Below are 15,287 nucleotides of genomic sequence, written 5' to 3' on the forward strand. Positions count from 1 at the left end.
ATTCAGAAAGTTACTTCCCAAAACTGCAGTTTTATTTAGATGACTAAAATATGAAACTCAGGCACTTAGTAAACAGATTACAAATATTTGAATCTAATTTTTAGCTTCATGTTTCTGAAGTGTGATAACAAATCCTCTATCTTTAGAGGCTACAGAGCATTCAAATCATGTCTTATAAATGACAGAAGGTGGGGAGGATACCAACTTTTAAAGTGTCATTCTTAAACATCAGCAATGTCTATAATTCAAAGTAGATCTTTTATCCTGTTGCATGAATTCATCAAAAGAGAAGACAATAAGGCCTGCATAAAGTCTCTGTGGAATCATGTTTCTCTCAATAATATATAATACATGTATTTAATTCGCACTGAAGGCTGCAGGGAACACTAAAAGTGGAAAATGGCACAAAACCAGCTACTCAAACAAAGTCATCCTGAAACTGTGAATTATGGGGAAACAAAATGCAACACAAAAGCCCATTCTGGTAATGTAACTCAAAATGTAGTACCATGTTGGTACACATGGTACAATCCCATACAGTAAAATTAAGAAACAAGCTAGTGAGCTCATATTTAAATTACAAAACAGTGTCAGAAAAACATTAGACAAACAAGACTGAAAAAAAGACTTGTAAATTAAGTCAATTAAGTATTATAAATAATTAGTTCAATGTCTTCATAATTAGGAAAAATAACCCTGTGGTATTTTAAATCAGATCTAATGACAGTCATATTACAAATAGATGAGGAATTAACTTTATGCCTTACGTTTGACAAAATCTGATCAGAAGTGTATTAACACAGAACTGCAGGCCATATAAAAGCAAGATTACCAAACACTACAAATTGAAGCGATAGACTGGCTTCTGAATGACAGTACTAAAGCTGTTGGAAATACTTCTTTTCTCACACACATCCCTCCCTAGGTTTCATTTTCATAAATCACAGCAATTTGAATTGTGAAGTAAAAACTCCTATCATAGTCCAAGGTTCTACCAACAGGATTATGTATCAATATTGGATTCTTTATTGCACAAATACCACATACCTGCATAGATAGTTCTCACAAAAGTGTCTGGTGACTTTATTTCAATAATGTCAGAAACAGGGGCAACATCAAGCTTGCCAGCCACTCTGGGAATAAGATTCTAGAAGTTAAACATGGAAAGTTAACAAAGTAAATGATAAGTAAAATGTACATGGTATGTAAAACAACATGGACTATCTCAATTTTAGCTTCATATAATACTGTCGATAAGTAAAAAAGCACATACAACTGGTAAGATTTTTGTAGGGTTTCTCATGTAGCTTTAATAGCCAAATAAAATCCCATTATGGTACTAATATTGGACATTTTATGAGACTTACCATAAGCAAACCCTTAATTCAATATCTTAAATTAGGAGGCTTTATTTGCTTCAATAGTTTAAAACTGACAGAAGAATTGAGTTATGGATTGCCATGCTCTTAGCACTTTAAGGGAGCCAGACTGCCTGACACAAAAGGAAACAACTCTGCACTATCCCCCTCAAAAGTTTAACAAACAAACAACTAAATATAAATATTTCTTAAATTAATGTTAAAATATGTATTCTCCTGCTCTGAAATTTGTCTCTGGAAAAATACTCAGCATCTTTAGGACTAGGAAGGAGGATAAAAAGAGCAATGTAAATAAATCAGGAAGAAATTAACAACAGCAAAAGCTTTGCTTGCTTTGTGAGCCCTCCTAATCTGGTACAAAACAAAGGGCCCAGTTCTGAAATCTCTATTCACATTAAGCATTCAAAAATGGAACATTAAGCTTTAAAGCAAAAGCTATTAACCTTTACTAAGACACTGCAGATCAAAACATTTTAAAAAATACTGCCCACCCCTAAGATTTAAGGTATGTAAAGACCTTAGCAAAATTACAGCTACATGGATCAATACCTATTGGAAGTGAAAGTAGTCAGCTGGAAGGCTGATGTCATGATTCACCCCACATCGGCAGGATTTCCAAAGCATCCTTTTTCCTACTTCAGCTGCACCACAGTGCTAACCAGACTGTTAGTACTGAGGCTCTCTGCATACTTAAAAATACACTCCTTATAAAAACAGGTTTTGAAAAATAGTGTGGATTTGTGTTATTTATATAACTTTACAGATATTTTAATTCACATGACTAATATCATAGATACAATTCTCTCCCTCCAATAAAAAAAGTATTTGCTTCCCATAGGTCTGCACATTTTCATTTCAACATGAAAATCACACATTTTTCATCTCAATTTCCTGTACTCCTTTATGATTTTCATAACTGTTTCAGATCACTACACCCATTTTGTGTTATTGTACATTTACCTCACATACACAGACCTATCTGGTTACCGTGACACATTTCTTCTACACTGTTCTTTTGTCCAAGTCAGTTCATGATAGAACTCAGACATGAATCAATGTTTCTAACTACTGACCTCTTAAATGAATGACTAACTTTTTTTGAAACCTCTAAGCTGTCCACGGCTGCCCTCTCTCAGGCACGTGATTCCCATTCTTACATACGACAGTGGCTCTGCTCCTTTTCTACAAGAAATGTTGGATGCATTTTGATCTACTTACCTTCCCAAAAGCAGAAGCCCCAGCACAAATGTGGGTGTAATTGTATTTTTTATGAGTTTCCAAAATCAAAGGAGTCAGCTCCTCTGGGGATAAAAATATATTGTTTAAAATTTACAACTATCTTATTTTCACTCGAAAATATAAAACTCGTTACTCTTTTGTAAATAGGTATGTCCAACCCTCACCTGCTAGAAATCCCTTGTATGCATCTTGCTGAGCCACCAGAACTTTCGCCACCCCCTGCACTTTGCTGACTTCTTCTGCTACCTACGATTACAAAAGAATTTTTATTAGTTTGTAGTATAGCAATCACCACTAACGAGAGAGTCCCTGCTGGAAAGAGCTCACAGCCTACAGATTAGTTAAACCTGGAAAACAAATGTGAGTGCAACATCAGAACAAACCTATGGAACAAAATGGCTCGCAGCGTAGTGCTTTATGGGACAATGAAAATGGATTTTGTGAATAAGAGAACTACAAAGCAAATCAAATATAGGAAAGCTTGCCTCCTGTATGCAGGGTTATACAATGACCTCATGATTTATTACAACAGATGAAAACAATCACATTTGAGGATTATTGTCAGTATCCAGATCTAGTCATCAAGACAATCCTTTCTTTTACATCGGCATAAGCATAGACTGCAAATATGAGTGTACAGCTATGTTATATCTTTGTCCAAATCTAAGGAGTAATCTTTTGTTTGCGGCTGACTCTGTCGACTGATGTAATGTGTATTTTCAATTCTGTATTTATGCATTTTTTTTTCTTTAAACTTGCAGAAGTAAAGTTTAAATGATAAAAGGGTTGTTGCAGATCAGAGGGAAGAAGACTGACAGCAGTGTCTGGAGACCACATGCACTATCCCAGAACTAGAGCAGTTTTATGGAGTTTGCAGAGTATCATTTTACCCTCAAAAATTAACAGGAGGAAATAAACAGAAATTCTGTAATAGCTGCTACAGAGGATCTGCTTAACTGCCTCTTTTGTCCTATCAATACAGATTTTTACAACGAAACTTAAAAATAAGAGAACAAGCCTTCACTTTTTGCAAAGTACTTTTTCCCAGCATAACACACCTTACCAAACAGACACCATACCTGTAGTATTAAAAAACAAACAAACAAACAAAAATTCAAATAATTTTTCTGTTATGCAAGTGCCAAAGAATAATGAAACTGAAAGGCAGACATAGAAGGCAAATTTAATTATTTTTTTTTTAATTGTTTTCTTGATCTAGGTAAATATTTTCTTCCAGGTCTCCACTTTGAACACCTGGTTCTCAGTTTAGAACAGCCACTGAGGTTTCTCTACCTATTCATAAATTAGTTGCTCTAAGTATGTCACCAGTGCGAGATGTATGAAAATTATTAGGCATATTACTGTTCAACATAAGAGTATATTGGGCTGGAATACAAGTGGCACTGGTGTGCTAACCACATTATCTCTGGACACTGCACATAAAAATTAGACTAACACTGTATCAGCTGACATAGACAAAACTTCTTTTTTCAAACATGAGCTATATGATAAAGTCAAGAAGCAGTAATTCAGAACTGTGGGTAGCAAACACACTCTCAGAAGCCCTATTTGTCATTGTGCTGTTTCATTTCTGCTGGTTTCCATTTGAAAAAGTGAAAACTTCCTTCCAAGTTCCTAGTGCTGCAATATTTACCATTCCAACTTTACAGGGAAATATTGTTTCAAAAGTTAATTCACCTTATGTACTATAAAGATGTGCTTGCTTAAGCTTATAACAACTGATACTGATATTCTGCCTTATGAAATGAAATCTATACCCATTATTTTCACTTCAGAAGAGCAGCAGTTCAAGTGCAGGACATTTCTGGCAGATTAGCAATTACTGGCTCAGTCTCCCTTCACTACAGATTATTTTTCAGGCTGATCAAGACGCTACCAAGTACAGTTTCACTGTATTCATATGAAAACAGATCTCCTACCTTGTCACAGCTGGTGCCAGCTACTAAACAAGAAACTTCACCTCCAAGACGTTTTGCTGCAGTGATAGTATTTAGTGTAATGGGTGTGAGTGTCTCATTGTTGTGTTCCGCCACGACTAACGTACTCTGAAACCTCTGGAGCAGCGGTGCCTTTAAAGAAAGAGAGAGAGGAGTCGGGTACTTAGCATTTAAGTAAAATAACTTCACCCAAGAGCATCTAATGCTTTACAGAAAGTTATCAATTATACAAACTGTAAAATGCTACTGTCAAACAAAATAGGCTAAATCTAGATAATTTTAAAGTAGACGGAATACATATGTTTAAGAAACATATATATAAACATATTGACTTCAGCATATCTATAACACACTGTGTTTAAATTCAAACCTACACTGGAAAATACTGAACAATATTAAGAAAAATGTTTTAATATATTACATTCAAGTTCAGCTGATCAACTTAGTTAAGTACCTTAAAAAGCAAGAATTAGACCAGCAAGACAAAGACACAAAGAAACCAAGCATAACAAATAAACATTTACTTGTTAGGTTGGGGAAGGTGGGGTGTCGGGTGTTTGCCTGGCTGCTGGAGGAGTTTGGTTTTGTTTTGGGGTGTTTTGGTTTGGTTTTCATTTTTTGTAACCATAAGTTTTAGTCCAAATATATCTACAGAACATGCCTTTTAAATTAGTTATGTATAAAGACAAAACTGTATGCAGAGGCATATCACAATTACAGACAGGGCTCACAGCCTGGGAACACTAAGAGAACTGTTGATAAGCAACAGGGTCCTTTTTTCTTCTTTTCCTTTAAAATATCTGGCACTTGACCACTTAATTCTACCACAACTGAATGGTCCTTAAATAATTTGACCAATGCACCATCCACATACAGACTTTATTTTCTAAAACAAAACCAAAAGAAGTAGGGGGTGAAAGGTAAAGAATTGCCATTAAACCAAACCAAAATATTCTAAGCTCTGAAGATTTTTTTCTCTTATTTTCAGGTGAATCTGGATAAAGCATTACTCCTCCAAGATTAATACTAGAGTTGAACCTCCATATTGAATGGGAATATTGTCCTTCGAGTGTTTGTTTATCCTACATAAAGCCCAAATGAAGGTTTGAGTTACGATCAATGTAATATGGAGCACATGGAAAATCAAATCTTGGTCACATGTGTGACCAAGGCACAAATGCTAACACAACACTAAAGACTGCAGAGACAAGTATTACTTTTTAAAACATATCTTCTGACCCCATCTCCCCTCATGCCCACCAATTAAACTAGAAAAAAAAGCTTCAGAAAATCTGAGAGACTGAAATTTGGGTATGGACTACAACCACACAAAACCTATCAAGACACTAAACTTCACACAGAATCAGGATCATAATTTGTCTTTTCAATTCCAAAATAAAGATTCCTGTACAACTGCTCTGTATTTCATCCTCAATGCTTACGGTTACTTGTTATGATGAAAGATTCTAAGATCATTTGAAACCAATTGCCAGTAACAAAGTATTTATTGCCAATCTAGATCAAACAGTATATTTTTGATTATGCTTCATACATCATTTTCAATAAAAGTTATGAGATTCTAGTCACCGTTTGAATAATAAATCCACATTTTTGTGGCAAAAAGCCCACTTTTCCAATGATTTACAGTCACGTTGCAGGGTAAATTGGACCATGTTCCTGAAAGACTCTGAAGTTTCCAAACATCCAAAGGGAGCCACATGTATTTTAAACATACACTTAAATTCTGACTATATTATGGTCTTTTCCCTTAAATAAGTACTGCCCCACCAGAGGAGCTTTAGATCATTCTGCCAAATGATTCTGGAATAAATGGAGAAATAGTGGGGGGTGGGGGAATGTAGCCAAAAAAAAAAGAAAGAGCAATGGATGTCGCTTGAGCAGATTGGCTATTATAGCATTAAGCGGGTATTCCTTCTATAAAACAGGTATTCCTTCTGGTGTTTGTGGAAACTACACACCAGGTCACTTTATGCCCACATGCACGACATTTCTGAACACAAAGGCAAGAGCAGATTTAAAATAAATTCAAATTCCAGATGTTGGGTAAAAATCTTTGATGACAAATAAAATACCTATGTGAGTCTGAATTTTAACATACTAACACAAAACATTTTGTTGGTTTGTTTGGTTGGTATTTTTAATAAACAAACTCAGAACAAATAGGACTTTTATTATAATAACAATCCAGCAGTAAAGCCAGAAGGTAATTAATCGAGTCACATATGATCCTGAACTGAGATTGCAAAGAGGCAATGAAGAGGACAGGTAGTTATTTTGATGAAGTAACTTGTCCAGCTGCCCTTGAGTGAGAGCAGCCCATTATTTCACTGATATAAGTTCTCCACTTGCACTTGGGCAGAATGACTATTTTCAAGCAAAGATACAACAGGAAGGCTGAGTATAAACCTAACCAGCAAAACGAAACTATTGAAAACAGTGCCTTGAGGGGAAAGAGCACTCAGGACTTGGGCTACAGAAGGTTCCTGGTGAAAATCAAGCTATCTGAAGAAATCAATTAGAGTTAATTCTCCAACAAACTTGGGCAACTGAGTAGCTTATCAAGCATGTTAGCAGATCATGAAGGCATCTGCCAGCAACCAGCAGAACTGGAAATTTATTTCAACTAGCTAGATACCTATGTTCCCTCTACAGCAGGAACATGTACAACTCCTCTCAGATGCAAACTCTAGACAGTGATTCAGGTTATACTAAAATAAACATTTATGGCTGGAATTGGCAACTCCACTCCCATCTCGCTCACCACATTTACCGTAGAGTAAACCTGGCCTGACTTCCAGACATCTAAAAATTAGGAAGGTTACCCTAGATGTGCAGTATGTATCAATTAAGCCACTCACAAAGCACCAAAATATTTCATCAATCTTTCATAGTATCATAGAATCATTAAGTTTGGAGCAGACCTCTAAGATCACCAAGTCCAACCATTAACTCAACCCTGCCAAGTCTGAACCACCACACCCCACATCCCCCAAAAGCATCTTGTTGCTCCCCACTTGAGAAACCCAGCAGGGTTTTCCAAACAGAATGTGAAAGATCTAAGGACAGTATCTTAATTTCTAGACTTCAGACAAGATGCGACTACTCACTGCTACTGTCCCAGTCAAACATTAGAAATTTGGATATACCCAGCACGTGTGCACAAACAAATCTACAGGGTCAAAGTACTCATTTTGTTTGTGCAGGTAACCTGCTCTTCACAGCAATCACCAATGTAAACTGACCACATATGTTAGTCTTTCAGCACATACACAGACCACCTGAACAGCACCCAGCCAGGCCCAGCCCTTGTTAAATATAGATTTGTTACTTCTGTGTCACAGTGCTTCAGTGCTACAATGCTACTTGGCATATTGTCTTTGCTGGGTAAAAAACTGGCAGGACATCAGAGCCCAAGGAGTGGTGGTAAATGGAATTAAATCCTGTTGGCAAGCAGTGGTGTTTCCCCGGGGCTCAGTTTTTGGGCCAGTTCTGTTTAACATCTCTATCAATGATCTGGATGAGTCCACCTGTAGTAAATTTGCAGATGACACCAAGCTGGGTGGAAACGTTGAACTGAGGGTAGGAAGGCTCTGCAGAGAGATCTGGACAGACAAGATCAATGGGCCAAAACCAATTGCATGAGTTTCAGTACGGCCAAGTGTCAGGGTCTGCACTTTGGCCACAACACCTCCCAGCTGTGTCACAGGAGGAGGGGTGGCTGGAAAGCTGCTCAGCAGAGAGGGATCAGAGGGTGCTGATTGATGCCCAGCTGAAGAGGAGCCAGCAGTAGGCTCAGGTGGCCAGAGGCCAACAGCATCCTGGCCCTGAATCAGGAATAGTGATCAGGAATAGGAAGTAGGACTAGGGAAGTGATTTTCCTCCTGTACTTAGTAGTGGTAAGGCTATATCTTGAGTAATGTGATCAGTTTTGGGCCCCTCTCTACAAGAAGGACATTGAGGTACTAGAGTGGGTCCAAAGAAGGACAACAAAGCTGGTGAAGAGCCCAGAGCACGTCTTACGAAAAGCAGCTGAGAAAAGTAGAGTTGTTTAACCTACAGAAGAGGAGGCTGAGGGGACACCTTCTGTCTCTGCAGTGCCCTGAAAGGAAGTTGTAGTGAGGTGGGGGTCAGTCTGTTCAACCAAGTAACAAGGGATAGGACAAGAGGAAATGTCCTCAAGTTGTGCCAAGTGAAGCTTAGATTGGATATAAGGAAGAATTTTACTGAAAGGGTTATCAGGCATTAGAACAACTTGCACAGGGCAGTGGTGGAGTCCCCATCTCTGAAAACATTTAAGAATCCTGCAGGTGTAGTGGTGGGGGTATGGTTTAATCAAGGACTTGTCAATGTTAGGTTAATGATTGGACTCTGTGATCTGGCAAAGGTAATGTTGGGGGGCGGATTTTCAACCCATCACAGACTCAAAGGTCTTTTCCAACATGGCAAAGCTAATGTTGGAGGGTAGATTTTCAACCCACCACAGACTCAAAGGTCTTTTCCAACAGGGGCAATTTTGTGATTCTGTGAAAACATATGTAGTAACAGCTGGAGAATCCCAGATGAAAACACTGTAAAAGCTTTGTTTGCTGCTTGGTGAGACTGGTGAGGTGTCAATAGCTAAGTGCCTGCAGCCTGCTCCAGGGACACTCACTGGAAGGCAGGAATTAGGAAATCAGTTCTGTAACATGTGGCAGGCACAGGAACAAATGATGGGATGCCAAAACATCTTCCCACGAATGCAAGAGCAGCTCCAGCAGGTGTATTCTACATGGCCCCATGCTCCAAATATGCATGTATACTAAAAAGGCTGCTAGAAACTTCACCCAGGAAACTGCCTTTCAACCTCCTCAGAGGAGCCAGTGGAGGTCTCAGGAACTGAAGCAAAATACAAATTCACAAGGCAAAAGTACCTAACAATTGGACTCACAAAGGTATCTCTAGAGTTGCTTTTCTTAACTGCAAAAATCAAACTGGATGTACATTAAAATTATAAAACTGTGTAGCAGGAATGATGTATGTCACAGAGACCCACTATCCCTGGGCAAAACTCCCAGGATCTAACTCCAGGAACCAGGTGCTGGGGTATATTTCTATACAATAGAAGAAACAAAACTGCACCAACCAAAACAAACAAATAAAAAAGAAAAAGTATTTGGGAATCCCAGGGAGAGAAGGGAGGTCTAGCACTAACACACTTCTCAGAACTTGTGTATAGATCGGGCTGCAGAAGAGGTCTAAGAGACAGCTATTTGACTCCAGGAAACATTAACTAGAAAAATAACACTAAGGGCACTTGAACTGAAAAGAAGCTGTAACTGCAGAAAGAACAGTAAAAGAAATAAAGAAAACACTTAGCAAAAGGACTTAGGAATAAAATTAAAGACTTAAAATTACAAAGAAACTGAAGCAGCATTGTAATACTGAATAAACTATTCCAGAGATATCCCAAGCAAAACATGACAAAAATTCAAAGCAACAACACCATTTTGAAACGCAGACAACACAACTGAAAGTGAACTAAACACACATTAGTACATTTTAAAGTGACCAGTCAGAGCCTATCAATGACAACTGAAGGATATACACAAAGTATTCCCTAAGACTGCAAACACAGTCCAGCACTTTTCAAGTAAGGTGTGTTGCAAGTTATTAGCCTATTTAGCTGAATTACCTCAGGCTAAAAACCAAACAAAAAAAGCCAAAACCAGACCAACAACCCAGCTATATATCATGAGATATATATGAATAAAGTGAAATAAAGTGCCTCATTTTCAGAAACACCAGGAAACTGAAAGCCCTGAACAAATCAATAGGAGCTGAAAGACTTAACAGCTGCAAAAACTAGGACCCCCCACAACACTGTAAAGACAAAATAAGAGTACCTGCTCAATATCAATGACAATGAAGCTACTGACATTTTACTTTATTCAAAAGCAAATGTACAGCAAAATACTACACTGCTGAGTGAAAAAGGCCACTTAATACCACTTTCATTAGATGATCTTTCAACAGCTTCGTAAGAACATGCCTATTACTTTAAGCTAATTCTAAAGCATCTCTTGCCTCCCAAAAATGTATTACAGAAACAATTTTTTGCTATCTGAATCTTTAAAACAACAGCAGAATGTTGAAATGTTACACAAAGCAAACCATTTTCTTAAGAAACAGAGTGCCAGTATCCTTTGCTCTTTCACTCTCTTGCTGGGTTTGAGGGAACATGGAGGTACAAGCGGAAGAGACCAAAAGATTCATATAGGACTTGAAACAACACTGTTTATCTTTCAGGATAAACTCTAGGCAACCTATTCCAAAAACTGACTAGCCTTTCAAGTAGAAAGGACTTATTAATGTCTACCATAACTCTTTGTAGCTATCTTAAATAGCTTTTCTGCAATTTAGGCCAGTTGTTATTATTTGATCATGCATGGACCAGTGAACTGGGCTATTCCCATTTCTGTAAAAATGCTTTGTGTGCCTGTTCTCAGTTTTCCCATATCCAAGTTATGCAACCAGACTTTATTCACTCTTGAACTGCATGAGCATTATCAGGGCTAAACCGAAGTTTGCTTTGATTTCTCTTACAAACTACAATGTTGCTCACACACTGAATATGCATACAATGTTTTGGTTTATTTTATACAGTTTATTTTATTTGGTTTATTTTATGAGTTTCGACATTGATGGCTGAAAAGGAGCTGACCTCAAGTTTCCAGGACACAAAACTGAATTGTGTAGTAATCATGAGACTAAAGTATTATTCACACAGCAGTACTACAAGCTCTAGGAGCTCCACAGATCATTAAGACCTTTGCTCTGCAAAGCCTACATCCGACTGAAAGATGTCCATGATTACAACAGTTATAAACTAATTCATAAATCTGCCTGCCCATGTCTGCCTGTGCTTATTTTAAGCCATTCTTAGCATCTAAACCTGTTTAATATACACCTAGTTCCTGGGTTTAGAGTTGTACAGAACTGTGAGACCTTTAAGAGCCTGGGAGAACTGAAAAAGAAAATTCTCAGACTTTTAGAAGGCCTATTTACAGACAGTTCTAGCTGAGGGAGTGTCTCGTAGTGCACGCTACAAGATCGAAGAGAGATACTCAGGGTCACTTCATGATTCATCTACTCCAACTAACCTTGAATTCACCTACTTGTTAAATTTGGTAACATGTCCAGGGACACACCAAGCAGCAAACGACCTCCAATAGCCAAGTACACCTCACAGCTGAGCAATATGAACGTCAGTACGGAAAGGCAACAAGTGTTTCACGTTAGCTTTGCCCACAAAAAGGGCTTTTTAAAACACCTAGCGTCCTAACAACTACGGTGTGGGAGAGAAGCAGAGCCCTGCAGAGAAGTTCGGCCCTGGCCAGCTGCTGGTCCTCGCCCTTCGGCCACCGCTGCCGAGGGGGCCAACGGCGGAACTCGGCCGCACGTCAACTCTGCCCCACTGGGCACCGGTCCAGACGGCTGCAACAGAGGAGAGGCAAACGAGCCCTCAGCACTCCGGGACCGGTGCCGTGGGGAAACCCCAGCCTGCGGGAAGAGGGGGCGCGCGCTTCCCGCCCTACTGGCCGCCCCCCGCCCGCACTCACCGCCCGCCGCAGGCGCTGCGCCGCGACCGCACGCAACATGGTTCCACTACCCCGGCCCAGCGGCGTTCTCGCGAGAGGCTCGACCCACCCCGCCGCGTCATTGGCCGAGAGCGGTGAGCCAATGGGCAGCGGCCGAGGGACGCGCGCGGCGGCGGTTGGGGCGGCTCGCGCAGGAGCGGGCCGCGGGCCGCTCGTTGTGGCACTGTTCGTTTTGGGGGCGGCACAGACTTGGGATCCGTCAACAGCCAATCCCGGTACTGGTGGGGCAGAACCGCACGGTGGAGCTTCGCACCCCTACCGCTTGGCCCGCAGCTGCCACCTGGCCGCACAGTAAAACCACCGTGGCTGTGAGGGGGCGTGTACCGCTCCAGCGGAGCACCTCGAGGAGAAACGGGCACCAGCCCATCCCGATAGACGCCTGCCTTCCCGCGCAGATTGACCCGCCGCCAACACCAGCAGCCTTTTGCCTCCCTTTCCCTTCTGTCCGTGCACTGTTTCCGCAGAGTTCAAGCCCTTTAAAGAGAAGAAAACAGCAGGAAATGGAGTAGGACGTGCAAATGCCTATGCTCCACACCAGACGCCATCCGAAGCCGATAACGTCCCTTGCAAAGAAAATGCAAAGCTCTTCGTTTACAGCTGTGGAGCCTGCAGAAGCCTGAGAGGTTGCAGCCAGTATGCGCAAACTCACAGTCCCGACCTGTGGGACATGCTGTAGGCCTGGGCATGAGTTGCCAGATCTGCCCCATGACGTTAGCAAGAGCAAAGGAGGTAGCACAGGCGTGTGGTGCACCAGAGAGGCCAGATGTCATAGTGCTTCCCAAACGTCATGAGACATACCAGTTGTCCAAACTGTCTGACAGCTTCAAAGACCAGTCCGGTAATGCCAGCCCAGGACAGCCTCTCCTTGCCAGGACAGATTAACAGTTGCTTCGCACACACACCCACACTTGGAGCACTGGAGAATAGCTCATTTCCTCTTAATAATTTATAGGTCTTTGCTATTATTATTTATTATTCCAATTTCTCAGAACCAAGGCAAGGCATTTTGTGCCTACCCCTCCCACAGCACTAGGGTGCCGCAGGAGCTGGGCTGGGACTCGCTGTTTTTCTTCTGTACCTCCAGATTTTTTTTCCAGGTGTCAAGGAGAGGGATTTAAAAATCAACGAAGCAAAATAAGTCAGGCCAAATTTGCTGCTAAATTGTGTGCTGCAGTTCTCTGAAAACCTGGAGAAGCTGGCAGGAACCTCCACACTGGATGTTCCCGACTGACTTCCCACCCTGGAAACCACCAGACAGCAAGCCATGTATGCAGTTTCTTCCTTTCCATCTTGAAGTGGTTTAGAGGTCAATAAACCAAACTCTGAACAGTTATGGCCATTGAATTGTTCTTCCAAGAATAAGCAGTGATCTGCAGCATGTCAGTGATTCGTTCTGCATTTCTGAGGCACCCCAGAGAAAAGAAAATGTAAGCTGATCAAAAAGGCATTGCCACAGCCTTGGCACAGGATCACCTCTAAAATTTATTCTGCCACATCATTTTCACATCAGATGCCAAAAAGTACTACTGCTTCACAGCAAAGCTAACCAGGTCCAGCAATGCAAGTGGACAATTTATTTAGTTTCAAATCCCAAATGCCTCTATAAGGGAAGAAAAGCAGCTGTACCACATATTCCAGCTTCCTGACCCTGGAGCAGTACCTAAGCTTCCCAAGACCCAAGGGAGGGCTGTAGAGGCAAGACCTGAAGGAGGTGGCAAACTGCTGAAGTCACAGGACCTTGGGATGGGTGTGAGAAGAGGATGAATAATTGAAGCAGCTCTTCACTGACAGTTGGAGAGGTGGTTAATGTGCAGCATAACTCTTTAAATATGAGAAGTTCTATAGTATATAGAAATCCCTATATGCATCCTAGGAAATCTGACAAACGGAGCAACAAAATCAAAATAAGGATACAAAGTAAGAACATCTTGGGGATCCTCAGTATCACCATTATGTCTTTTTAATTAAGATTCATTAAAGGGTGGCACATAATTTCATAATCCTATTTCAAGCCCCGAAACCAAACTTCCAAAGTGTACATCTCATGGGGATAAAATCTTCCATAAAAAGAAACAACATGTATATCCTGAAAAACCCGGAAGCACAAACCCAAACAAATCAATCTCATCTGAGTTTGTTTTGTAATTCCTCAGACCAAAGCAAAAGTGTGCTACTATCAAAATTGCCTCGTAGCTTAGAATAAATTGATCCTTTCACTATGTATCTGGCTTAATAGCGCGCATCATATTTTCATGAGCAGAGTGACACTGCTACCCTTTAGGTTAGATTTCAAGGTATGGTGTCACCAATCCAGAGACATAACAGGCTTTTTGTTATGTATTCTTTTATAATTTTGATTCAAAACCTCTGCAACACTTCAGATGCACATAATCCTTATTGAAACTGGCTTGATGCGGATTACACTCTGAAGCACAAAGGAAGTCTTTATCACTTATGGCCAGTGTTTTAGGAGCTTATAACTGTAATCAGGTAGGGGTTATACCAGCATGATCCATATTAGCTGAACCGCGGCAAAACGCTTTTTTCTGCTTTCCCACCTAGGACATGACAATGACAAAAATGGTAAATATGCTACAAACAAGTGCCACTGATGGTTGTCTCACCATATACTGCAGGCAGAGGATAAGACTTCGTGTTTTGAAAGAAAAATTAGTCATTAATTAGTGGAAGTAGATCCTTGTATGGTACATTGTTATCCAGGATTATTTCATTAGGATCTGCTGACCTAATTTCTGCATTGGAAAGAGAATTACATTTTTTCACTCTATTGGGAGGGGGAGGAAAGAAAAGAAAAGAAAAAAAGGAAATCAATAATGCAGATTACTCAGGCTTTTGAAAATATAGTTGCAAACAAGAGCAGGTGTCTGTGTTGGTATCTCTACAAAAGCCAAATGCAACAAGAACCATTACAAATAGGTAATCATGTCTCCACTAGAATCGGATTTTGGTTCCCTTAAAATACATAATTCCTAATTAAAACATATGGAATCCAGCTAATACAGCCTCATGACTAAGGGTTTTAGCCAAGGACA

At 40.2% G+C, this 15,287-nt stretch overlaps 1 protein-coding gene across 1 annotated transcript in view; it reads right to left on the reverse strand.

The window, feature by feature from the left end:
- ETFA (electron transfer flavoprotein subunit alpha) overlaps positions 1 to 12,286 on the reverse strand; it is a 32,837-nt gene extending 20,551 nt beyond the window's left edge. Inside the window, exons 1-5 of the mRNA XM_068144122.1 lie at positions 12,196 to 12,286; positions 4,559 to 4,708; positions 2,783 to 2,864; positions 2,598 to 2,680; positions 1,048 to 1,147 (exon numbers count right to left, since the gene is read on the reverse strand). Coding sequence (XP_068000223.1) covers positions 1,048 to 1,147; positions 2,598 to 2,680; positions 2,783 to 2,864; positions 4,559 to 4,708; positions 12,196 to 12,234 — 454 coding nt within the window. The 5' untranslated portion in view covers positions 12,235 to 12,286. The remainder of the gene's footprint in view (positions 1 to 1,047; positions 1,148 to 2,597; positions 2,681 to 2,782; positions 2,865 to 4,558; positions 4,709 to 12,195) is intronic.
- Positions 12,287 to 15,287: the final 3,001 nt, after the last annotated feature.

Source organism: Melanerpes formicivorus, unplaced genomic scaffold (genome assembly GCF_026170545.1).
Source record: "Melanerpes formicivorus ecotype bairdi unplaced genomic scaffold, bMelFor1.0.p_v2 SCAF_10, whole genome shotgun sequence".
Taxonomy (NCBI): domain Eukaryota; kingdom Metazoa; phylum Chordata; class Aves; order Piciformes; family Picidae; genus Melanerpes; species Melanerpes formicivorus.